The sequence below is a fragment of the Cryptomeria japonica genome, chromosome 6 (genome assembly GCF_030272615.1).
Source record: "Cryptomeria japonica chromosome 6, Sugi_1.0, whole genome shotgun sequence".
NCBI lineage: Eukaryota > Viridiplantae > Streptophyta > Pinopsida > Cupressales > Cupressaceae > Cryptomeria > Cryptomeria japonica.
The window spans coordinates 155,709,901-155,737,370 of NC_081410.1; the positions used below are offsets into that span (position 1 = coordinate 155,709,901).

Below are 27,470 nucleotides of genomic sequence, written 5' to 3' on the forward strand. Positions count from 1 at the left end.
CAATGCATCAAGATGCCTTTTTGCTAAGATTCATAATTGTCTTTAGAATGATTACGGAAGAATGAAATGCATAACCTATGATTAGAACAATTATATGCTCCTCCAATGATAAAATCAAAGATGAAATCATATTATGCAACTGAACAAGTGATCTGATCAAAAAAACACTTTCCCAAGTGCCAAAATGTCCAAATAATCCATCCAAATGCAAATATGAACAAATTTGAAAAAAATGTACTTGGGGTTGAATCTGGAAAAGGTGCATGGATAGCTTGATAGACCTTCTCAATACCTTTGCAATGATGCAAGAATTGTGAAAATTGATGATTGAGACAAAAATTTATGAACTCGGAGGCCAAAAATGAACATCTAACTTCAATTAGCAATTAGATGCACCAACAAGAAAATTTCACAAAATGGACTACACCACTAAGCTAAGTCACAAGGTTTGAGTTAGAATTTGTGTTCGACAACAATGAAATTTGGATGAAGTTCGGCTAGATCAAAAAATTCGAAAAAAAATCCATCATTAAATTCGCCTTAAATAAATTTGATATTTTTTAAATATAAATTCCATAAAAATAAAATAATATTATGTTAAATTTGAATATATTATAATAAATTTTAGAACATATTTATATTATAACATTTTAATATTCAATTTAAATATTATTAATATATCAATAATAATTATGTCAAAATTTATATACTAAATAATAAATGTATTATAATTTAGAATATTAAACTTGAATATATTTAATAAAAAGAGGGTTGAAAGACTTCTCCAGGAGGATCTATGTAATGCAGAAATGAATCTTCAAAACTCTCCGAATGATGACAACCTCACCTGCACTCTGATGACAATCAAAGACCATCTCAGGAAGTTTCAGAACCAGAAAATTAAAGGGCTGAAAACCAAGGCCAAACTAAATTGGCTGGAATTGGGGGCCAAGGGCTCCAAATTCTTTTTTCACATGCTCAAAGTTAAAGAGGCTAAAGTCAACATCAATGCTATATGGGACAATAACACTCACATCACAGATTCCCAAGAGATCCTGCAATGCTTCTCCCTCTATTATCAAAAGCTTTTCGCCTCAGAGGAAGTAAGTGAAGAACACGGACAAGCTAGATTCCTTATTAAGCAATTAACCCCAACCAAATTTAATGAGGAGGACTGTGAGGTTTTGGGGAGCCCTATTTCAAAAGAAGAAATAGTCATGGCCATCTCCTCTATGGGTAACGACAGGTCCCCTGGTCCAGATGGATTCCCAGTGGAGTTCTATAAGAAAAATATGAAATGGATTGTGGATGACCTCCATGCCCTATATTTGGAGGCCATTTCCAAAGGAACTCTTGGTAAAGAGATCAATCAAGGGCTTATCAAACTCATCCCCAAAGAGGGAGACAAGACTTTGGTCAAGAATTGGAGGCCTATCATGCTACTAAATGTTTCTTACAAAATATTAGCTAAAGTAGTAGCAAACAGGTTAATCAGAATACTACCTAAGATTATCAGCCCTACCCAAATAGGTTTTGTGAAAGGCAGGTTTATCCTTGAGAACTTCCATCTGCTGGGAATCTCTAGATTGGGCCAAAGCCTCCGGTCAGAATGGGGCTATGTTACTAATAGACTTCGAGAAGGCATATGACAGGATAGAATGGGGTTTCATTACACAGATGCTAGACAGTCTGGCCTTCCCAGACTCCTTTTGCAGGATTGTTCAGACACTTCTTACTGATGCCAATGTAGTTGTGGAAGTAAACGGACTAAAATCTGATAACATTATTCTGTCCAAATCAATTAGGCAGGGGTGCCCTCTTGCCCCGGCCCTGTTTGTCCTGGCTGCGAATGCTATGCACTACATACTAAAAGACTGCAGCTTATCTCCTAAGGTTAAAGGAATAACACTCCCTAACAAAGAAGAAGTCATCAATATACAGTTTGCAGATGACACGGCTATTCTCTTCTCCCTAGAAGAGGAGAATCTATCACACCTTCTTCACAATATAGAGATATTCTGCAAAGCATCAGGCAGTAGAATTGCCCTACACAAGTCTACCCTGTTAGGTTGGACTGATGCCCCTCCTATCTAGTTGTCTAAGTTTGACCTAAAGTGGGGAGGCCTAGATACCATCATTAGATACCTGGGAATCCCCTTCTCTATCTCTCCGAACCTAAAAGAAATGTGGGAATGGTTCAAAAATAAGGTTGATAAGAAGCTCACCAAGTGGAATCGGAACTTCCTTTCCTTGGCAGGTCGCTATCAGGTTTACCAAAAACTGCTATCTTCCTATAACATATACTGCTCCTCAGCCTGGTTATTCAGCAATTATCAGTTCAACTACATTCAAAAACAGATCAGGAACTTCCTCTGGTTAGATGGAAAAGGCAAAAAGAAACAACATGCAGTTAAATGGGATTGGTGTATTAGATCTAAGGCTCAGGGAGGTATTGGCCTCAAAGACCTCAAACTTCAAGGAATTGCCCTGGCTGCCAAATGGATTTGTAAAGCAATTGATGGCAACGAACCCTGGAAAGTGCTTGTTAGAAACAATATTCAATGCTCCACCCCAAAATCAGGAAAAAAATGGAAGAACCTACCCATCACTGATCTGATTGTTGGGAGTTTTGAGGTCTCCCCTGCAAGGTCAGAAGTCTTCAAATCGATTTGGAAAGCCTGGAACCATGTTAAACATTTTATTAGCAATAAAGGCATAACAGATAAGGAAGGAACCCTTAATCTGAAAAGGTCTATTTGGTGGAATGTTCTGCACAATGGAAAACAGCTAGCCTATCTTCAAGGATGCTCAGCCCTGAAATGGCACAACCTGGGGCTAGTCTCATTTGAACACATTCTGAAGGAAGGCACCCTCATCTCCTGGGAATCTCTTAGCTCTAAATTCAACCTCCCCCTCTCCCAGGCCAAAACCTACTCCGTCCTCAAATCTGCACTAGCTTCCATCCTACCTGCTCCTTCCCCAGCCTCCCCGCCCCCCTTAACCTCCCTCTGCTGGTTAGATGGTTCCCCCCTCTTGCAAATCAAAGCCAAAATGATCTACTCTGCCCTTGTTGATTTTGGAGATATCCTTGACCACCTTAACTGCTCCTGGAACCTTTCCTGGGACTCCTTGCATTGGCGCTCTGCCCTCTCGAGGTTCTGGTCTTCCCCGACTGAGCCAAAGAAGAAATTTCTTGCCTGGAGGCTCCTTCTGCATAAACTACCTCTTAAGGACTTCAACGGAGACCCCTTGTTGTTCAAACTCTGCCGCATCCCTGAATCTGTATACCACATCTTTTTTGGTTGTCATTTTGCTAGAGAAATCTGGAATCTGTTTGGGATCTCACTAAATAACAACTATTTTTCTATTGAAGAGATGGTACTTGGTTATATTAGAGGTGGCAAGAAACATGCTAATCTTTTTTGGTCTGTTCTTTCTTTGGAAATTATATGGATCATTTGGAAATATAGAAATGATGATGTGTTTAATGGAAAGAGTAGGAACCTCACTGAGTCTCTTAGGAGACTCATTTTTTACCTTGTTGCTATGCAGGTCACAGTGGTACTAAGAATGGAGGAGGACAAATTTGATAGGTGGTTAAAGAATGGCTCTACTCTAGTCTTTATAAGAGAACTCTCACATGGCTTCACATGGGACCGCATGGGAAGCAATAAGACTCATTTTGAACAAGGGCTGATGAGATTCATGCAAGAGATGGAGGCACGCCAGCAGAGAGAAGACTTCATAGAGCTGGAGCTGGAAGGACTTCCCTCTCACCCTTACAGAGATCAGTTTGCCGAAGGGAATGTACTGGTTTGGTGCGAAGGAGAACTAGGATGGACTGCCTGGATCCCCCCAGTGGGCGACAACAATGACCCTGTTTCCTCCTTTGTGTTCAGTTAGCTGTACCCCCCGTGATGATGGGACACGTCCATCATTTTGTATAATTTTGTAATCAGCTCCTATCTAAATGTTTGTATATCGTTTATTGATCTCCTGCCTGGTTTAGCTACTGCAACTTATGCTTTAACTCTATAGTCTGACTATGTGGTTTCCAGCCCAAACTCTCAAATTTTGTATCTGCTGATTTTAAGATGCTTAATACAAAAATATATTTAATAAAAAAACAAATTAAATAACAAATCTACATGATTTAAAACATGAAATTAAAGATATTAAATTTTATTTTAATAAACTAAATTTAAAATAAAAACAAAACTTAAACTTTAAATCTAAGTATTTAAAGTTAAAAGAGAAGTCAATCCTTCTCCAACCACAAAGCATAAAAGTTGTGCTATTCTATTATCGTTGACCCTATTTCCGTGCGCTAATTTATTTGTTTTAAGGTTTCGGCAGCTGAAGTATGAGGCTCCGCTCCCGTTTTTCGACATTGTAAAGCACTATATGAAACTTCATCCTGGTCAGCGGTAAATATGCTCATTCACGCTGTTTGACAGTGAAAGCGTTAAAAAATCATTCACAAATGAGGACAATCACATCGCTCAACCTGAAAAACCCTTAAAAAACATTTTGTTTTTTTTAAAACTATGCCCTTAACACATACGAATATAGAGCGAATTTTAACAAATTTTTACTCACGTTTTCAAGTTCACCAAATTTCAAACTCCATGGCTAAAATTCGGTGAACCCTGTGACATAGCCACTAAGTGCTTTAAACCAACTTTCCCTCAATATTTCATTTGCAAAATTTTGACACTAGCAAAAAGTTATAGTGATCTCAAAAAATGGCTTATTTGGGCATCAAGGGGCAAAATTTGGCCACCGAGAACTTAGCACCCAAACCCTCATAAGACCACCCACAAGGCTTAAGGTTTAAAAATTCTTGTTGCCAATGGCAGCAACAAACCACATACCACACATGGGTCGCTCACTCTAAGCCCCTTGCTAATTGTGAAAATTGATCATTGTGACCAGCACTTGAACTTTGAGCCAAATTGTCCTTGGCAACATTTAATTTTAAAAAAATGATTTTAATAAAAAAAGACCACAAACTATACCAAGTAATGCAAAAGTGATGATCGTCTGGTGCAAACAAGAATATTCACCAAATATATAGACCTCCAACTGTGCCCACCCACATATGACCTGTCAAGTCCGTAAGATCATATGTACTCCATACAACTGTACAAACAAATCCTCTGCCAGAATCCTTCAAGCTCTCATAAAATGGCCAAAAATAATCATCTCAAAAATATAGTGTCATTTACCAAAATTTCATCCCAAAGTGCTCCTAGCAAAAACTCCTACTTGATTAAAACAGCAGCCACAAAATCTAGGAGTGCCCCTCCGAAGTTTTAAAACCTTATGCAAAAGGCCCATTTAATCCCCAAAAACCTCTTCTCCAATTAGCGACAGCCCTAGACAAAGACAAAAAAAAAATTGGGGGGGTTGTAGAGTGTGGTTGTATCACATTGCAAAACAGATTATATAGGAAGCTACACAAGAGTATATTCTCATCTATTAGGCTTTACAAGACATATGGGTTGAATGTATGTCAGAAATAAATGAGAGAAAAACATATGATCCTTAACGATGATTGGTGGTCCACTATGAGGTAAGAAATATTGATTTTTAATAACTCGTTAATTTTATTATTAAATTTCTTATTTTAATTTTCTAACTTGTCTTTTTTGAAATTTTTGTTTGTAGACATATTTGGTTCTTCATCACACATGTTCTAGATATCAATAGATATGCTAATACAGACTCTCCCATTATTGGACAGATTTATGAGACATTTGACAACATGCTTGGAAAAATGAAGCAAGCAATTTGTAACAAGGATCCTAATTTAGGATTATATGAGCAACACACTAAGCCCATTGTCATGTGTGGCTAGAACACCATTAACACTTCGCTTCATATGGCAACCTTTTCTCTAAATTCCAAATAGTATGCACCAAAGATTGGTAAGTTGCCTCCTTGTGATGATGAAGAGGTGAAATAAGGGCTAGTGAAGGCCCTTCCAAAGATGTATTTGAGTCCGGAGTCGAGTATACTTCACACACAATGGCTTTCCTTTACTAATTTTCAAAGTCCGGCATTTCAATAAACCAAAGACGAAGATAGAGCTACATAAACTCAAACTGATCCTATTGGATGGTGGACATGTCACAGTAAGGATACACCAAAGTTGGGTTCACTCACTTTTCGCTTCCTTTCATAGGTTGTCGATTCGTCTATTGAGGAGAGGAATTGGTCCATACACAACTTCATTCACTCTATCAAGAGGAATAAGATGACCTCTAGACAAGCAAAGAAGTTGGTGGCAATGCAAAGTATTTTGTGACTTGAAGATCATTAGACTTCAAAGTATTGGCAAACTCCAACTTTACATCGGGAGTTTGATCCAAAAGATGCCACCCAAATTGATGAGACACAAGAAGGATTGATTGGAGTTCCATTGGATGAGGCAGTCCCTTATAGTCGCAATGACTCAAAGTCAAACCCTGGTTTTAATGTAATGTTGCCAAATGCCAGTTAGGGGTAGCCTCATACTTTCTATCACTATGTTTTGGTGGCATTGTCATTTTGACATTTGAAGTTCAAACTCGCAGCCTTTGAGCATTTTGTTGTTATTTTTAATTTTATATCCTATGCACATTGACAATGAATTCTAGAAGCAATTAAGTTTTGAGTTTTGATATTTACTAATATTAATTTGTTTGACTCGCATGTAAAACTCTATGTTTTGTATTAAGGATTCTATGATGTATATGTCAAAATGATGAATGTCTTATCAATGTTATCATATGAATCTTTAAAATTTCCCTATTTTTTATGTAGCTTTCCCCTTTGTCGTCCCCAAAAATGGCCTCAAAAAAATCTGCCCTAAAAATGCATCCCCCCATTCTTTGTCATTCCTATCCCAGAAACTCAGTGAAACATAGCTAATTCTCTGCAAAAGGAAATACTTCTAATGCAGCAGCTTGCATTACTTGTGAATCCTAGTCTTTTTCTCAATATTTAGGGTCCAATGCTTGATTGTTTTCATAATCCCAAGTCTTTTCTGTTTATTTAGGGTCCTATTATCCTTCTTTAGCCATGGATCAAGATTTAGTGGCAGGTGTAAACTTTATTAGTGTTTTATATAACATTTTTGTTTTTTATAGAAAAGCATGGGTCTCAACACAGAACTCAAAAATCTGATAAGATTCACAAGTATTGCCTGCAAATCTCGTAAGATTTCAAGCCACAACATCATCAAGTGTACCTCAGGCCCAGATCCCATGTCCTCGTCCAAATTTGACATGTCTCGTACACTAATACATATGAATACATATATGTATACAGGGGTGCATATCTATTGAATATGCATATGCTGTGCATGTGTATGTGGACATGAATATGTATGTGAATATGTATATGCATATCTGTAGGTGATATTTAATGAAGAAAAAGAATGAAAAAGAAATACAATACGCAAAAACATATCTCTATAAATACTGACCCCCATATATGTCTCGAATCAGCTCCTGTTGCTTCTCCACAGACTGATCTCCACATAAACAGCAATGAATCAGTTCTATTCCAATCATTACCCATTGACAAGCATTCTTAATAGAAGCATCTTAGAAGTGATGAGCTACATTAAAATTATTGTGAAAGAAACTAAAGAAATTAAAACTTTCGATTGAGAAATTACTGTACAATGACCATATTGAAACTTTAACCATAGTCACCAAATCTTCACATCATTCTTTTATACCAACCCCTACAGTTACTTCTATCCCTCCTTGCTTACCTAATTTGTTTACCCTCTTATCCCATCTATCTTTCCTTGCATAGGTTCACTGCAATTTTATTATAACTATTTTCATCTTCTTTTTAAATTACAACTAATCTCCTTTTTCAGCAATTTATTGACTCTCTTAACTGTATGCTTGTTTGTGTAATTTCTCGTCTTCACATTCTTAATTAATTTTCTTGGTTTCCATGCTTTTATAGAGCTACTCATGCAATCCTATTGTCTTTACTTCTTCATCTTGAAGATGGATCACAGAGTATTATCCAAGACACTGATGCAAACAAAACAAACACAGTTTTTCCCAGAAGCTCTTCTTACTCACTCACATGTACTATTAAAAGTTCAAGTTCATAATAAACCAAATTGTTCATTGACATTAAAAGAAATATTGAAGGCATTAAAGTGACAGATACATGTATGAATGCACACATTAGTACAGCATGGCTTTATTATGTCTTGATGAAAAATTTATTGATTTAGAATAAAAGAGAGCCAACAATCAAGATAAGAAATTAGAAATTGGGGACATCTTGGTGACTTTTGACATAGCGTCTCTTTTTACTAAAGTTCCTATTCTTGATGCCGTCGATATTGTTAGAAGCAAGACGAATGAGGAAGTGGCTTTCTTAGTTGACTTATGTCTCGGGTCCACTTTCTTTTCTTTTCAAGGAGAAATCTATGAGCAAGTCGACGGTGTAGCCATGGGATCCCCTCTTTCACCTATTATAGCTAACCTATACATGGAGCAGTTTGAAGATTTGGCCCTCCAATCTCTTCCTCTTAAACCACGGTGGTGGAAACGCTATGTTGATGACACCAATGTGTGTTGGCCGCATGGCTTTGAAAACTTAGAATAATTTCATGCCCACCTTAATAGTTTAGCCCCTTGCATCTCTTTTACCAAAGAGATTGAATCCAACAACCAACTCCCATTCCTTGACATTTTGCTCCCTAGGAAACCAAATGGTACCCTCTCTCGTCAATTTTTTTTAAGTCCACTCACACCGATCTCTATCTCCACTCTTCTTCCCACCATCACCCCACCCAAAAAGCTAGCATCCTCAAAACTCTTACCATGAGAGCCTTTCGTGTTTGTGACAAAGAAAACTTACCCCATGAATTGTCCTATCTCCATAAAGTCTTCCTTTTGAATGGCTATAGCAATAAAATCATCTCTAAAACTTTCAACCAAGCAAAATCTAATCTCTCCTCCAAACCTAATTCAATCCAACCCTCTAGCCTACCCATTGCCTCCCTCCCTTATATTGAAGGGGTTTCTCATAAAATTTCCAAAATCTTTTCTAAAAAAGGCCTTCTTTGTGCTTTCAAGCCCATCTTGACTTTAAGAAACCCCATCCCTCCTCTCAAAGACCCTAGGGACATCTATCTCAAGTCTGGTGTTTACAAAGTCATTTGTTCTTGTGGCATTCCCTATATAGGTGAGACCGGTTGCTCTTTCAAAACCAGATTGTAAGAGCACAATGTTGACATCAAACATGAGCGTGCTCTCAAATCAGCCCTTCTCGACGACTCTACCTCCACCAAACACCATATTTGCTTAGAAGATACCCAAATCTTGTCTAAAGAAGATAACCTATTCAAGGGAAAACTCAAAGAAGCGATTTAAACTCACAACCACCCATCTAATCTTAATAGAGCTGAAGATTGGAACCTTAGTTTCTCTTGGATTCCACTATTAAATAATCTCATAACCCACAGCCTCCTCTGCTCCTAGCCTTCTCTTTCCTCCTTATTGGTCTTCCATCCTTTCTTTCCTTTCTCTCCTCCTTACTCTTCCCCCCCCACCCCCCCCCCCCCATTTCACTCTTAGCTTGATTTTTCTCCCTTTGGGTTAGGTTTAATTCATTCCCCCCCTTTCTTCTTTTGTTTCCCTCCCTTTGAGTTGCTCAGGAGATTGTCTTTTGACTTATGTTTTTTAGTCTATTTCTCAATAAGAGAACACTTATGAGATAAGAAAATCATTGAGAATACCTTTTTTTATTTTTCATATATATTTATATACCTTTTTGTTATCTTTCTCATTATTTTTTAGTTTTTTAGTCTTTTAGGTGGGTTATCTTTATCAAGACAACAATAATTAGATAAGATATCATTAATAATATCACTGACAAGGTATTATTAAAAGGTATCTTTCTCCAATTAATGTTATTTTATTGTTATTTTTTCTTTTCCCTTTTTTTAAGGGTTTTTAATTTTGGTATTTCATCTTTTAGGCTTTTATTATTATTGCCTCTTCTTCATTTCTTTTCTTTTCTTAGTTTGTCATTTTATTTTTCTTATCATTTTTATTATTCTTTTTATTGTTTTCCTCTTTATTGTGTTATTGTAGTCTTTTATCTCTTTTGCTTCCTCTCCTTTATTGGTCAAGTATCTTCTTAGTTTTCTTTTTTCTAATTTTTATGGTTTTATTTATTCCCTACACCTTGAATTGTGTGCACACTTCACACTGCTACCCCTCTCATCTTTTTATTTCTGTCTTGGTCTGCAATCTATCAATTTTCTCCTTCGTCTGTTCTCTTTCATCTTGATGATGGTTCATGGAGTGTGACGCGAAACATCGATGCAAAAATTCTTACACAGTTCAATCCAGAAATATATCACAATCATTAGCATGGACTCTGGAAATTTGATAAATAAAATTGTATTTTCCTTTTGTTTTGTAGGTTTCTTTAGTTGTTTTGGAGCCCATGATGATACTTACAAGGTGTAGGATAGTCAGAAGTCGGAAAAGGCCAAACATTATCACCTACTATTTTTAATAAGTCCGCCTATATAGGCACATATGGAAGTGAAAACTTACACAAGAAGCGGAATTGAAAAATGAAGTGAATGGAGGAAAAATATCATAACTATATTGTACCATTTGGGAGATATTAAAGTTTTTGTCCCAAGAAATTTCTTCTATAAGGTTTCAAACTCAAATTTGGAGCCCTTAGAAGCCTCATAAAAGCTCAAAAGTGGATGAAATAATCTTCAAATAATTTCAGCATTGTAGATCTGTTTGCAAGCTTTCCAACATTATATTATAATAGCAAATAAGATGCCCGAGTCAAAAGTTATGGCTCCCGGAAGCTATGCTACCAAAATTCAAATTTCAAATGAAAAATCTTCCTAGGCAAGAAAATGAATGGCTAGAACTTTGGGCATCCAAAAAGGAGAAATACACTTTCTAGAACATTCTAAGGCGGTTATTGGTGACAAATAAAGAGGTGAAAAGAGGTTGCAAAAGGCAGCTTCTTTAACGCAAATTGTGGCTTTGAATTGTAGAGATTTCTTAAAGAGTTGATTTTCTTTGTAGTGAATCAAGCCCATATGGTTGTAGCATTGTAATTTCTGAATCTATAGTTCCATTTTATTGAAGAAAAAAAAAGTGGGTTGGTTTCTTTCCTACATCTTTTTCTGTTAATATCTACTAAATGGAAATGTTAATGACAACAAATTTGTAGTAGCAAATGATCTCATTCTCTATAAAAAAAGAATCTTCCTAATTCTTAAATCCATAATGGAGTACATAATAAGGACTTTACATGATACTATTAGCAAGACATCTAAAACACTATAAGATCTATAGGCAAATTAGGAAAAGGTTGTCATGGAATTGCCTGAAAAAAGATGTCCTCAGGCACATCAAAGAAAGCATGACCTATCTGCAAAATAAAGCAAAATATATTTTTCCACCAACCTTGCTTTGGCCATCGCCTATCCCAAATCAAAAGTGGAAAGGCATATGCTAGGATTTCATTGCAAGCCTCCCCAAGTACATGGCAAAGATTGCATTTATATTGTTGTGAATATACTAACGAAGTATGCACACATATTTGCTAATTTTTCAAACTCAAAGCACGTCACATGGTTGATTTATTTTTCAAATAAATGTTTAGGCTATACGGGTTGCCTAATATATTTTTAGTGATAGAGATAGTAGGTTCCTCAACTCTTTTTGGCAAAAGTTGTCGCATTTAAGTAATAACAAACTCATTCCCAACACAAGCAATCATCCCCAAACAAATGGACGAAAATAGATAGTGAACAAGTGATTTTAGTGGTGTTTGACGAACTATGTTTTAGACCAACCATCAACTTGGGTTAAATAGCTGAATCTAGGAGAATACTACTACAACATCACTCACCATATGTCCCATGGTATGTCAATGTTCATGCAATTATATGGTTATGATGTGTTTTATTGATTTGGTGTTCACTGATAGCGGAGTGCCAAAACTAATGACTAGGCCAGGCCTAGCAAAGAAATATTAAGATCACTCAAAAATCACCTCCAAAAAGCCCAAAATTGACAAAAATTCTATGTAGATCAAAATCAAACCACACCAAGAGGTCATTTTAAGTTGGAGATAGTATTTCTAAGATTGTAGGCTTATAGGCAAACCTCCATCAATCGCAATGGGTCTAAAAACTTCAACCATTGTTCTATGGGCCTTATAGGATCTTGAGAGTTGATGAAGTTGCATACAAGTTAATATTGTTAGAAAATAGAAGGGTCCATAATGTTTTCCATGTGTCCCACCTCAAGAAAGACCTTGGACAACATGTCAAACCTTCTATTAACTTGCCACCTTTGCATGATTAGGGAAAGCTCATATTGGTACCTAATGTTTTTATTGATATTATAGAGTATCCAGTTTGTTGGAAGAATTAACCTACACAAAATGCTACTTGGGAAGGACTAAAGACTTGAAGCATCCAAATGTAAATTGCAGGCAAGCAATTTTAGAAAGGGTGGACTTGTAATGTCCCAAATGCTAAGTATGAAGGTGTCTAAGTCACTTTCAAGCCCTCGATGGGATTTCAACTTCTCTCATACTATCATGCCTTCCATTCATTCTTTGCACCCCCACTTTCTCAATTCTTTGTCATCTATGGTTTTCCATGATTTCCTTACCTTGGTACCCTTTCCCTTGATTCCCCAATTCCCACTATTATTGGATATGCAAAAGCCTCAATCCCTTGCCTCCCATTCCCTTGCCATTTGCGAACCCACAAACCTTCACTTCCCCATTCACCTTTGCTTCCCTATGAACTCAATATTTTGATTCTGACTCCTTCCTACATCAAGTATCATCAATTCCTAGTCCTCACTCCCTCCAACATTGTGTATCTCTTAATCCTAATCCCCACTCCCTCTTGTGTCAAATATCTCTAAAGCTCAACACCCACTCCCTCCAACATCAAATTTCTTTGAAGTTTGATCCCTATTGTCTCACCACTATACCTATTCAAGCCTGCAAACCTTTCCATCCCCTCGCACCTAGGCATCATTGCATCCCATTCCCCAAACCCCCTAATTCAAATCTTTGGAGTTCATAATGTCGATGTACCAAATGAAAATACAACTAAGTAGCATCTCAATTCTGAATTTCCCATCCCTCTTGCCATTCCATCATTAAGTATGCATTTTCACACACCCTGACCTTCAAACATGCCTTTCTCGTGACTCTCATCGTTTGAACAAATGATTTCACCTATCACCATGGCTGACCAAGGATGCCATTAATGGCCTTAAGTTAAATGCAATAAAATACAAGAAACTTTCAAATCCCTATTCAACACATTTGGGCCCATGCTAGACTTTCAACCTCTATATAAGTTAACCAACTTCATCAATCATATTTCAGCCATTTCATCAAGTTCTGACCTTAATTTGAGCACTTGTGTTCATCTATGAGATGAAATATAAATAATATATTATTAATTTATATATAGAATATATTTATTTATATAAATTATTAGCTATTCTATTATATAATAATTAAATAGAATAATCAGTATTTAAAATTTAAATAGAGTGTATTTAGATATTTAAATAATAATCTTTTAGATTATGCGATGTGCAAAATTTTAAAATAGAATATAATGTAAAAGATATTATTTAAATGTCCAAATTATAATTATTAATTTGACATGTTAAGAGACATCAAATTTATGTCAAGGGATTTTTCTAAACACACTAACTCCAATACAACCTATCCCCCGCTTCCATTGTTACTAAGATGAGAGCCATGAATCATTAAGAACAACATGATATACTTTGCTAAAGTGATGAAGTGAAAATTTGGTACATTGTGTAGATATGCTTTCTTCTCTTGTGCATTATTCTCTCTCATACTGTCAAACCTTTACTATGTTACCTTTTGGAGTTAATCGATCTTAAAGAAATATAGGAACTTGTTCTTACATGGTATTAGAGCCCAGGATAGCACCCTAAGGCTTAATCCAATATTTTGCAGGAGTTGTCGAGATTTTGGTGTCATTGAAGTTGTGGACAAGCTACAATGTTTTGTTGTGAAAATCATTGATGCACTATTCATCGAAAACTCAGCGAGTTTTTGGCTCAAGCGAGAAATAACACCATTGAGTCACCACCAAAACTCGTCCAGTTTTTGGCGAGTTTTTGGCAATTACTCGACGAGTCTGTTTTTGAAAGAGATCTGTTGTGACGTTTTCACACATCGCCTCATTGCAAATGGGGACCCCCTACTTTTTAGGCCCTCTTGCTCTTTTGGCTTTTGTTCTTCGGGTCTTTTCACGGCAGTCTCTTTGATCTTCGTGGTTTGCAAGTGTTTTGGGGTTAATTTGATCAAGTCTGCAGCTTGTTTGAGCAAATTTGGCTAAGTCTGGAATCTGTTTTGTTTGTTTTAGTGTTTCATCCTTCAGACTTGGATTTGAGGCCTTTCCTTTAGGGTTTTGGAAAAATTGGGTGTTGCATTGGAATCGGGGCCCTTTAAGGAACTTGCACCTGAAATGATAAGCAGCTCAAGGTAAGAAGGAATGTGTGATAGTCAATGGGCCGCTGAGATGGAAGTAGAATGTGAAATGCAATTCGGGTCAGCGCTTGATCCCCTACTCAAAATCCAAGAAGAACTGCTAAAAGAAATTGAGATACATGAGATGCGGATTGATGAACAAGTTGTCGTGATAAAGAATGAAGATTTATTTGGGTTGGGGCTCAACTTGTTATGAAATATTCAAAAGGAGTTAGCTGGAGAAATGTCCTATATTTCCAAATTCCCATTCAAATCCAGCTCACACCATGGTTTGTTTGCTATTGAGTGTGATCTTGATCTGCATGTTTCAGATGCAAATGGGATGGTACATCACCATCTTTGACCTCCTAATGAAGCAATGGATGATATGCAAGAATTCCCACCCACGCACGAAAACCACCAGGTTGTCTCTCTCCTTGCTCCTAAGATTGAAATCTATGAATTTGATTATGGAAATTTAGGAAGAACAACTTGTTTATGGATTAATCATGGTCCCGATGAGTTGTCACAATTGCTAATCATTCCTAAAGTTTTGCTTGAGTTTGAGACTTGTATTGTGAAAGATTACTTTTCTAAGTTTAAAGATAAATTTGCAAGGCTTCGAACCATGACTAATGCCATGTTGCTCCTACACATCCTGAGAAATCATGTGCGGAGTTGTATATATTTAGGTCTTGTGAGTTTTGTCCATTCGAAATTTTTGTTCATTTTAGACTAGGTTTCCCTTTTGTGGGTTTTGGTTTGTTTTGTTTTGGGTTCTCCCTTTAATTTTTTGGTTTTGGTTTGTTCCGTTTTGTTTTGAATTGGGTTTCGGTTTTGGTTTTCAGCCTTTGGTGCTGGTTTCCCTTAAGCTTGTCCGCTCAAGTGGTTTTTCTTAGGTTTAGGGTTTTGAGTGGCGTAAATGTTTGGAGTCCCTATTTGTGAGTCGGGTGATGATGTTTCCCTTGTGCAAGCCTGCTTATATTCCACTTAAGCTATGTCTTGACACAGGAATCTTGAGATTGTCATGCTTTACACGCCTAATCAACTACTTTGAGTCATTTAGATTTCCTGGGAGAAGTCATGGCCGATGAAAACCTTACATTTTGCTTCTGCGCCACTGAAATTTCCAAGCCCATAGTAGGCTTCACTGCTTACGAGCCAAAGGAATTGACAAAAACAAAAATGCAATATCAAAAGAAAGAAAAGATGAAAAAATGAAAAGAAATATCAAATTTTAGGCTTTGGGAATATGCGGATAACTCCACCAGGGCTATGGATGCCTGGCTAGCAATGGAGCAATATTCGTGGGAATTTCAAAGACAACCTTGTCGGAGCTATGGACACTTGACTAGCAGCGAGGCAATGTCCAAGATGCTTTTGAAGTATAGATACCTTTAGCTTGCCATGACTGATTCTAGGAGGCTAGATGGTCTTGTGAGATGGAATTAATGCATATGCACACACTTAAGCAATCTTAGATGAATGTGCTTTAATTTGGGTTCTAGCCCTGAAGTGTTTTTCAACACTTCCCACATGGATTGGGTATTTTTATCTTTGAAATATTCAAGAACATTTATTCGGGTGGGGTCTAGATGTTGTGACGTTTACACACATCTCCCCATTGCAAATGGGGACCCCCTACCTTTTAGGCCCTCTTGGTCTTTTGGCTTTTGTTCTTCGGGTCTTTTCGCGGCAATCTCTTCGATCTCCATGGTTTGCAAGTGTTTTGGGGTTAATTTGATCGAGTTAGCAGCTCGTTTGAGCAAATTTGGCTAAGTCTGGAGTCTATTTTGTCCATTTTAGGGTTTCATCCTTCAGACTTGGATTTGAGGCCTTTCCTTTAGGGTTTTGGAAAAACTGAGTGTTGCATTGGAATCGACGTCCTTTAAAGAACCTACACATGAAATTTGAGCGAATTCTAAGCAACTTTCTAGTTTTAGAAAGTTCCTATTTTTTAGGGATTTCACTACCTCCTGGATTGGTCTAATTTTGCCGAAAATCAAACTTACTATTTTTAGTAAGTGTCCCTGCATCCTGTTTTGCCCTAACTCTAAGATTTTGAAACACTTTCTATTTATGGAAAGCCTATTCTGACAAGTTCCTCACAGGCAAACACTGAAAACTAATTATTCTTGAACATTTCTAAATCTGGAAAAGTCAAAAAGCAGGCTCAAAGGATCAAAAATGGTTAAGTGTGGGCATCCATTCCAGAAGTGGAAAACATGAAAAATCTTCTAAATCTGGAAAAAAATCACTTCAATTCCCCAAGGTGGTACCCCAATCTAGAAAATGTGCAAAAATCCCTTAAGTCATGAAAAGATGAAAAAATGCCAAATTCCTTGGCATAGGTGAAATGGCGCCCATGTCCCAAGAAGAGGCGCCAAAATGAGTATCTCATGGAAAAGTCAAAAAATGGGAAATTCTTTGCCCATGGTTATTTTGCGCCCAAGAGCCAAGATGGGCGCCAAAACAAGGTGCTCATGGAAAATGCAAAAAATCACAAATTTCTCCTTAGTGCCAAAATAGCGCCCAAGTCCCAATAAGGGCGCTAAAAGGAGGTTGTCATGGAAAATTCAAAACAAGTCAAATTTCCTCCTTGACAGTGATCTAGCGCCCATGCATAGGGAGAGGCGCCAAATTAAGGTCGCCATGGAAAATGGGCAAAAATGCAAAATTCCTTGCCTAAGTGTTTTCAGTGACCAAGTGCTAAGCAAGGTGCCAAATTGAGTGTACCATAGAAAAACATTCAAGGGCGAAATTCCCCCCTCAAGCCCAAATGGCACCCTAGTCAGGAGAAAAGCGCCAAAATGAAGTAAGCATGGAAAAATCAGAGAATCCAAATTTCCATCCCTAAAGCAATTCAGCACCCAGGTCAGTCATGGGGCGCCAAATTCATGTTGCCATGGACAAATCAAAAAGGTTGAAATTCCTTCACACTGGCAAAACATCGCCCAAGTACCAAATTGGGGGGCTAAATAGAGGTGGTCATGGAAAACTCAAAATTTTAAAAAAATTCCTCCTCCAAGGTGAGTTAGTGCCCAAACAAGGAGAAGGGCACCAAATAGAGAGAGCCAAGGAAAAAACATGAAAAGGTAGAATTCCTAGCTCAAGGGGAAATAGCGCCCAAGGTAGAAGTCAGGCATCAAAATGTAGAGGTCAAGGAAAATGTGTCAAAACCAAGGTTCCTCCTACATAGCAATTCAGCGCCTAAGGAGATACAGGGGCGCCAAAATGATGGTGTCAGGGAAATCAATGAAAAAAGGTGAAATTTCCTTCAAAATATGAATTCCACACCCAAGTCAAGGATTGGAGAAAATTTTCTAAGGCATGGAAATTCAAGGTCAAGGATGAACTGAACAAAAAAAATCCCCTCAAGAAAAATTTTGAAAAATCCACTTTCAGGCATCAAAATTCATCAAGAATTTTGAAATTTCTTCAAATTTAGATTCATGAGAGAATTTTCTCTCCTGGACCCTGGAACCCTAATTTGGAAAAATCCCTAAAAAATAGGAGCTGTGTAAAAACGATGGAAAAGCTTCCTTAGATCAAGGAAAAGTCAAAATTTCAAGAAGATTCTTCATGAATCAAAAGTTTCTCTCTCCTGAAATTTTCTCTCCAAGGGTTTCTCACCAAGTGGCAGCCAGGTCAACACATGCCGAATTGATGGAGCACCTCTTTGCATGTAGCTGCCACATTTATGACATTATGGTAGATTCCTTTGCATGTAGCCGCCACATTTATGACATTATGGTATATTCCTTTGCATGTAGCCATCACATGGGAAGATGGTGGAGCATTTAAAGCATTATGGGTGATTTTGCATGAGGGAATATTCTTTGCATGTCAGGAAAATTTAGTAGAGGATGGCGCATTTAATGCATTTTGGGATTCAAATTGTAATGGACAAATTAATTGTATATGGGCATCATGGGTATTTATTGTAGATTCCCACCTTGTTGCATCATGTGTGGGGATCTTTTAAGGAAACCCCTAATTAGGGTTTGCATGTAGCCAAGGCATGAAACCTATATAAAGGGGTGACCCCCCTCATTTGTAAAGCAAGGAGATTTGTATGAAATTCTTGCGATAAGTTTTTGAGATAATAACAGTGAAACATTGTTCTTTGAAGGTGTCCACTTAAGTTATTTTTTCAAAACTTACATGGTTTCACCTTCTTCACTTAGAGTAGAATTTTATTTTCTCAATTGTTAGATAAAGTGCTTTGATTTCAATGAAGTATGTAATGGTGTTTGATGAATTTCCATGGTTCATACTTTTTGTATCTTGTTGATTATAAGATGCAGTGTAAAGTTAGCCTGAACCCCCAAATTTATGCTAATTTAGATTGAGAATAGTAGTTTGGATTGCGTCGTGTTGGTTATTCAAATGCACTTTCTCAATGTGAAAATCCTTCAACATCCTCAAAAGATTGCACTGGTTCTTGCGAATTTGTAGTTAATCTTGGCGAAGCAGAGCTTGGTTTACTTGGAATTTGTCCACCAGAGCACTATCCAGTGATATCACTGCCCTTAGGAGTAGATTTAGATCCTCTAACCCTTTCCCCTTTAATTTCAGTTCAATCAGTTCGAAGCAGAAGCATCGCAAAATTGCTATATCCAATGATGAAGTTCCAGCCACATCAAAGAGGTGAAAGAATGATCCAAACATAAGTCCCCTTGGATTACCAGCAATCACATCGGCCAACTAAGTCACATATGTTGCATATAGGAACCTTGGAGTTGATTGTTTGAACTTATTGCAATCTTAGCATACAATCATACTTTGATCAAGAGAGAGTAAAGTGACTGTTGGGCAACTTTATTCTGTGTTAGGCGATGTCATAAAAAACACATCAAAAAACTATCAAATTTTTTTTCCAAGTCAGTCTCATTCTCTTCATCAGAATATATACATGAAATATAACTTTTAAGTATTCTTATACTTTAAGTTATATTTCATGTATATATTGGTAGGATGTTTGAGAGTGGTTTTCGATCTCTAGGAGTTATAATGCAAATTCTAAGTTTTAGATGATCTTTTAAATTTTCAAACTTAGTCAAATTTTAGTAATCAGTAGGCTCCTATCAGCATTCTCTCGCTCTCTCTATCTCACTCACTTTATCTGCCCCAAATTTTAGACCTCTCTATCTCCCTATCACTCTTCCTTTGTCCCGTCTCTCTACCACTCTCTATCTCAATCTCTCCTCTCTCCCTCAAGATCTAGACCTATCTCTCCACCCCTCACTCTCTCACCCTCAAACCCCCACAAGGGATGCTACCCTCAACCTCATTTTGACGAGGTGGAGGAGCCACATTGGACACCTGGGACTAGACCCTCTAGTTCTATCTCTCCCCTGGTTTTCACTAAGCTAGGAAGAGGAAGATGTAAAATGTTTTGATGTAATATTTACTTTTAGTTTTACAAAAACAATTTGCTATTTCATTTTGTTTCAGTCTGTCAACCATCAACATTCCACAAGAGGATGCCATTTTGTACCCAATTTGCATTTAAATTAATCAAATATATCTAGACTCAGCTTGATTTTTTTGTGTACTCATTTAATGACTCATTTGATGCATCTCCTCACTGAATTTTGCAAAAAAAATGCATTTCTAATCAAATTTAAGCAATTTTTTAAGTTGCTGAGTTTTTGCCAAGTTTTCACTGAGTTTTCACCGAGTTTTTTTTCAGGCCTTGACAAGTTTTTGTTTTTGGCGAGTAGGTTCAACTATGGTGAAAAAATTTGAGCTTTAATCTAGGGTGAGGAAGAAATTTGTTCCTCTTCATAATTTGTGAACTAAAATCAAATTTGTGTATGACGATTGAAAGTGAATGCATTAATGTGATACAAATTTTAGATCCTACGATGTGGAGCCAAAATGGGATTTTCTCACAAACATCCTAAAATATTGAGTTTGGGGTAGAATTTTCTAAATCTGTTAGCATATTTAGGTTCCTTACAAAGAAATGGGCCAAATGTCCATTTTTCACATTTGTTCTAGAAATGCTACTTTGTCTCACAAATCAAAGGTCGATGTATCTATATGATTGAAGGGACAGATGACCTAAGCAGCAGGTCATTATGATCAGCCAAGCAGGTCACTGCAACTATAAAAGTCAGACACAGCAGAAGCAAAGGCTCAACTCCACCAGTCAGAACTGCAAAGAAGCAGTGTGCAAGCAAAGACTAACAAAAGTATGCATCAAAATCTACTGGTGGAGGTGAAAGGTTCCCATGACCAGCCAATCCACTCAAAAGCAGGCATGATGGGCAGCAGACAACCAAAGTTGTGCCACTCAAGAGGAATAAAGCAGCAAAAGTGCCACTGGCTTTGCCCCCAAGCAGACCTTACCGGAGGGGTAAAGTCACCAACTAGCAGACTCGGGTAGGTCATGATGCTAGCAAAAGGAGGTCTTGGGTTCAAGCTAGGCCTGTTTTTTGCATTCCACTACTGACATCAGCGACGACTTTAGCTTGGCCATCAAAGTTGCATTCATGCAGCCAACATGTGTTACATGGCAATTGGCTGAAAAATTAAAAATATATATTTAAGGGGATCCAGTGGGGTGCCCAATCAGAATCAATCAGCCAATGAAATTTTAACAAGTGGCTACAAAATCAGCAGGAAACAAAATACCAACAGAATCAAGTGTACTTTCTGCAATTTTGAATTTTAAGGGAAAACAGATTTTGGAGACATGAACTTTTGATGGTTGTAAAATATGCACACCAAATTCATTGTCATCTTGTTCACACCCTTCATCCACATAAGGGCCAATTTTGAAAGCAACAAGACAAGACAAGATTATCCACAAGTACACAATGAAACTTCTTCAACCATGCAATCTTGTCAGGGTTAGATTTTGGAATGCAAGCAAGCTACAATTTATTAACCATTTCTATAGTCGCCAAATTGTTAGTAGAACCACCATCTATGACCACCTTGCACATTGTCCTTACATTTGCATTTTTTTCAGAAGACACCCTTTCTCCTCCAATCAAATTTCTGGGGCCTCTTTGCTCCCAAGCATCAAAATTCTTTGCAACATCAAATTCTCTCCCATCTCTGCTTCAACTTCCTTTATCAGAGGTTTCTCTTCTTCTTGGACTACCACCACCCTTAAGGTTTTGAGGGCAGTCTATAGCCTTATGGGCCTCATAACAAATAAAACATCTCAAGAGCTTCCAATCTCAAGAAAATCAACATCCTTGTCCTCTACCTTCATAGCCTCCTTTCCTCTAAAGTAGGCCTTCACATTCTTGTCTTCTTATAGCTCTTCACTCATGGCAGTCTCTAAGGAAACTTCTTTCCCTCTACTCTAGTTACTATCACCTCTTTTACTCACCATCTTGCTTTTTTGGTTCAATATCTTCTTTGCCTTGCATATTAATATGCCTTATCCACAATTAAGTATTAATACCTTCGCCAAGGCAAGCTCATCTTGAAGCTTAAACTTTAAACCACAGTTACAAGACTTGGACTCGGCAAGCTGATTTTTGACTCGGACTTGGACTCAATGCCTAGACTCGGCCAAGACTCGGTAAATTGAAAAACCCAAGAAATTCAAAAAATTTCGAGGATTTAAAACTTGTTTCATGCATCCTTTAATAAATAAACATTAAAGACACAATAATCTCATCAAATAGAAGCACATACACAAGTTTACACTTTACACTGATCACATAAGTATAAATGCAAATCAACAACATGAACTATGGAAATCTGATGAATCTAATTCATAAAATCTTCTTGATATTTGTGGAACACCTGCAAACACTTTATAAACTCTGTAATGAATTCCTCAATGTGATTCTGATTGGACTTCATCTTTGTCTAACAACTGCAACTCTTAACCCAACAGGCTAGCAGGTCAAATCTCTGATACCACTGTGAGATACCCTTACTGATTTCACCCCGAGTCCTTGTCATATATTCCAAACAATTATAACAAACATGTGCAAAATGTCTAATACTCAGAAAATAATATTTGCAAAGCAGATTTGGTTTGTAACCAGCTTGACATTTTATAAGAACTCGGAGTATTACAACATGGTGCACCTTCTCAGCTGTGTCTTCCAACATATTTGCATCCAATCTTATTCAACTAAACAAAGATATTTGCACACTGAATAGCAACTAGATCATAATAAATGAACAACAATTACTGGACAGATTTGTAGAAATAACTTTAATAGAGAATTTCATAAATCTGAGTTTGATATAAATATTGACCAATGTTGTTATATGGAGCCTAATCAGACTCGAAGGTTAAATTTTCCCCACTTTTATCTGCGCAGTTTCACCCCAAATTATTCAACGGGGGTTTGGCGGCAGCACCCCTGCTGCGCTCCCTGTTGTGGTACTGGGCGGGGTCAAGGGGCAATGCCCCCGAAAGCTCAAACGACTTTTATTATTTTATATAGGCGGCGGGATTTATTTTTTCTATTGGATGATATCTAATGCTCAGAAAATAATATTTGTAGAATATCTATCAAAGTCCAAGGTTTGCGTTGGCTTTATCACTCCTCACGTCCTTGAAATTTGTCTCTAATGGAGACTACACTGACTTTTTAAGTTTTTTTGCCTTTTTTTTACTTGCTGGGTGGCAAAGTCTGGGGCTCAGGACTCGGCAAGTCTACCGAGTCTGTGCAGACCCAGCCAAACTCGGCCGAGTCTGAGTCAAGGGCCCTCTAGCCTCAGCATAGGCGACCCGCCTCAAGACTCGCCGAGTCTAGGCCAGACTCTGCGAGTCCTGTAACTCTGCTTTAAACCATTAACATACCTGGATGCTGCTTGCCCTTCACTCTCTTATATATCTGTTCAAATTGGAAGCCTCATAAACTGCTCAGGATAGGCCTACACTGACTATCCCTTTATTTTAAGTTCTAAAACTCTTTAACTATATTTTTCTAGTAATCAAAAGGCAAGAATCGGGCTCTTCAATATTTCAGCATCTTAGACTATAGTCTGATTTTTTGTTTTCCTTGTCTCATTCTCAAGCTACATGAGACTTCAATTTGGATGAATCAATTTCCACTCTTTTAGGATCATCCGCATCAATGTCTTGTATCTAGAAATATTTTGCCAACTCTTTGACCCAATCTAGGAATAAATCTGGATTGAATTCACCCTTAAACTCTGCAATATTGACTTTTAAATTGGAGCTTTGTCTGGTCAAGGCTTCAATGAACCTCTCCATAGGCTCTACTGACCTAGCAGCATTTCCCAAGTTCTCATGTTCCTCTTTAGACTCATCCACATGTAATCTAGCCTCAAACAACATACCTTTGAGGCCTGTATTTCCCCTGCCCTTCTTTCCCAGTTCATGTGGACTCTCCTTTGGGCCATCACAGACTGATCCAATGTTAAAACTGGTGAATATTTTCTCTAAAGCTGCCTGCATCAACTCTATCCTAGCTGATAATAAGTCAAAACAGACAACAGAAAAATACAGCATAGCCATAGGAGACAAATACTCAATTTATTCACTGTACCAACCATTTCTTTTTTCTACCAGAAGACAGAACCAACCCAGATACACAAGAAATACTGCTGAGCATTTTGATCTATTAAATTTACTGTCTCACCCAAAACTTTAGACCACCACTCGAGAACAGCAACACACCCCCTCATAAAACAAACTGAAAAAACTAGAAAATGGCAATGGCACCAAATGATCACTCCAACAGCTACAGGGCAGTTTCTAACAAAATTCCAAAAAATATCAAGCATAAAGTACTGAAGATTAGTGGGCCATACCACTTAAGGACAGTTACATCACTTCTCATATTGCTAAGAAGCTGAGATTTGCATTCCAGGAAAGCAAACTCCAAAAGAAGTGTGGTAAACACTGAAGAATCTCTTCAATTAAATACATGAAGCAAGATCCATCCAAATGGATAATGAAGATCAATCAGACCTAAACATATGCACGCTTCCTCTTTCTAGAACAGTTTTTGAAAGAAAAAAAAATTCAGAGTTCAGTTGGAATGACAATTTGAAATTTCAGATATGGTAATCAGTAAAACATTTCTACATGATTAAGCACTGGCTTCAATTACATTACATATCATGTCCAATTGAAGACTTCTAGATGGTGAAAAATGATCACATAGTCTAATCTAGAAATCAACAAGCAAACATTAAGGAATGTGGAAATTTTCTGTCTTTATTTATAGATCATGTTTTTGCTAAAGTTTGAATGAGGCCCAAGAACATCTAAACTTGAGCACTGTATTTATCAAAAGATCAGACATAATTATACTAAGCATGAGTAATAATTTAGAGTTGTTTCATCTTTTGCACAGAATGCAGCGTTTTGGTTTATTAATTGATTTTGCATGAGCAGATGGAAGCTTCAATTCTGTTGCATAAGCAATTTCATTGTGACTCTGAATAAAGTTTGAAGGCCTCTTTTCGCCGCACTCTCAGTTCTAGATTTTGCAAATTGGGTGATGCAGTAGGTGATACAAAGTCCTTAGTGCAAAGTTGCAAACAATGCTTTCAGATCTTGCCCATAGTGTATTGAAATTAAATGAATTTATTTAATTTTCATCGATGAAAATACAAACAGTCTATAGGACCACGACTACAAAGCTTGACACCGTCGTTGGTGCCATTTCTACACATTTTGCAAAACCGACAGCAAGAAAGAGTAAATGATTACAGCAAACATTTCTAAAATAATCATACATAGTTTGGCACCCTTAGATAGAATCCTTATAAAATGAAATCGACGTTTTCGATGCCCTATGAATTTCTTCATCTTCTCTAAGAATGATTTAGAGAGAAATTTGAATTAGCTCAGTCAAAGAAATTCAATCAACAATGGGCCAAAAATAATACTAATTTCTTCATCTTCTCTACGAATGATTCAGCGAATTTAAAACTAGCTCAGTCCAAAAAATTCAAACAACAATGGGCCAAAAATAATACTAACAACAAAGCAGTAAACCATAACAATCGTATAATTAACTCATGTGCAGTAACGAAAAGTCGACATTCAAACGCCCATACCTAGCTGATCTGTTTTGCAGATCAAAACCTAAATTGAAGGACGTGTAGAAAAACTACTGAAAAACCTAAATTGAAGTACATGTATAGAAAAGCTAAAGAAAAACCTAACCTGGTACTCGTAAAATTTGGTGATACGGGGCTTGCCCTGGGTATTCATCACTATTACAGCTCGAATCATCGTGGAAGTCCAATTTTCTCTGATTGATTAAAACGGAGTCCTTCCAAATTACTCCCAAACGGCACTATTGAATTCAATTTTGAATGATTTGCAGAGTGCTATCATATTTTTTAATTTGTCGAGCTTATTTCAGCAATATCTAATAAAAAACAAATTAAATTTAAAAATTAAAAAATACATACATATATCAATATCTTAAAAACAATTTAATTTATTATGAACATGTAAATTTATTTTTTAGTTAAGAATTATTTTATATTTTTAAATCTGATATTAATTTACTTTTTAATTTTTTTTAAGTTTAAAAAGTCCAATAAATATATGGTGACATGATATTTATTAAATACTAACTAGCACTTGTATCTATAGGAGAATCAAGGGATACGCTCATAAGAAATTAAAGGTAAAATTTAAATGTATTTTAACATTACATTAGATGAAGTTCTATTGCAAATATAAATTGAATTATTAACGTACAATTTCAATTATACCAGGCAAATGATATTTCTAAGGTCCAAATTGAACATAATCATAAAATCTCACGATGACAAACCGCAATGAAGAGCTTCCAATACAAATTCTACTATTATATTTCAATTAACAAATATATTGAGCACATGTACCAATTTACATAAAGCAAAAGTAGTTTAAAAAGAGGACACAAATATACATAGTAGGATGTAAAAAAATGTACATAAAGAAATATAATATTATATGGTAGACACTTCCAAATTTATTTGGAATGAACAAAGAAATACATAAATTTAGAATTATACATCCAATTAATTTATCTCCAAATTTGGCATTGCTTTTCACAATATTGTCTTATTTTCAGTTTCATTATAGTCTAGATTTTAAAATTATTTTATTTCCTTTCCTTTAAAACCTTCTTTTAAATAACGAATATCAGAAATGAAATTACATTACTTAACCATTATGACAGTTTACATATCATGTAATTTCCCAATTTTCAAGTTCTCTAGCAGTGTTGTTGTCGCTAACTTTCGGGGTTTGTGTCAACTTGTTCAAGGAGGTAATTTGATGTGACCAAGAGCTCAGATGGTTTAGAGGAGTCATATGACGCTTTCAAATGTTATTTTCAGTTTTTGGTTTGGGCTTCGAGATTATTAGAGGGAGCGTTTTTTTTTTAGTAAGTCACCCAATTGGCTTCATTTGTCATTATTCTTCATCGGGGTCACTTCAGTGCAATCAGATTTCAATTTCAATGCTTTTCAAGAATTTTCGTCAAAGTGGTGCATTAATAGCTTATTTTTTAAGTATTTTACTAAGGTCACAAAAATTAATTAAAATGTTTAAAATGCACCTAAATGTGATAGCTCGTCGGAACCAAAGGAAGGAGTTTAAAATCTTGGAAGCATAAAACAAGGACCTTGCATATCGAATTTTCATTATTTTAATGAAGAGATCATTTTCAGAGCTTTAAAGGAGTTTATTTTATAAAGGGGGTTTTGGGAGACATAAGTTAATGTTTCTTTATATTTATTAAAGAGACACTTAAGTGGGTGACTAAAAAGGGGAAATAAAATAAAGGAAAAGTTATTTTTCTCGCATTAGCAAGGCGAATGGGCAACTTCCAAGATGAAGTTATAAAATGAATTGAAGAGCTCATTCTTGATATCCTTGGTTGATTTATATTTCTATTCTATTGGATTTTTGCTGGAGAATCTAATCATAGGGCTTGGATGACAAAATCCCTCTT

The 27,470-nt window shown here is 36.6% G+C and overlaps 1 protein-coding gene across 1 annotated transcript in view; it reads right to left on the bottom strand.

The window, feature by feature from the left end:
* LOC131035107 (AP-3 complex subunit sigma) overlaps nt 1–25,861 on the bottom strand; it is a 109,331-nt gene extending 83,470 nt beyond the window's left edge. Inside the window, exons 1-2 of the mRNA XM_057966745.2 lie at nt 25,682–25,861; nt 7,472–7,514 (exon numbers count right to left, since the gene is read on the bottom strand). Coding sequence (XP_057822728.1) covers nt 7,472–7,514; nt 25,682–25,750 — 112 coding nt within the window. The 5' untranslated portion in view covers nt 25,751–25,861. The remainder of the gene's footprint in view (nt 1–7,471; nt 7,515–25,681) is intronic.
* Between the last annotated feature and the right edge of the window lie 1,609 nt (nt 25,862–27,470).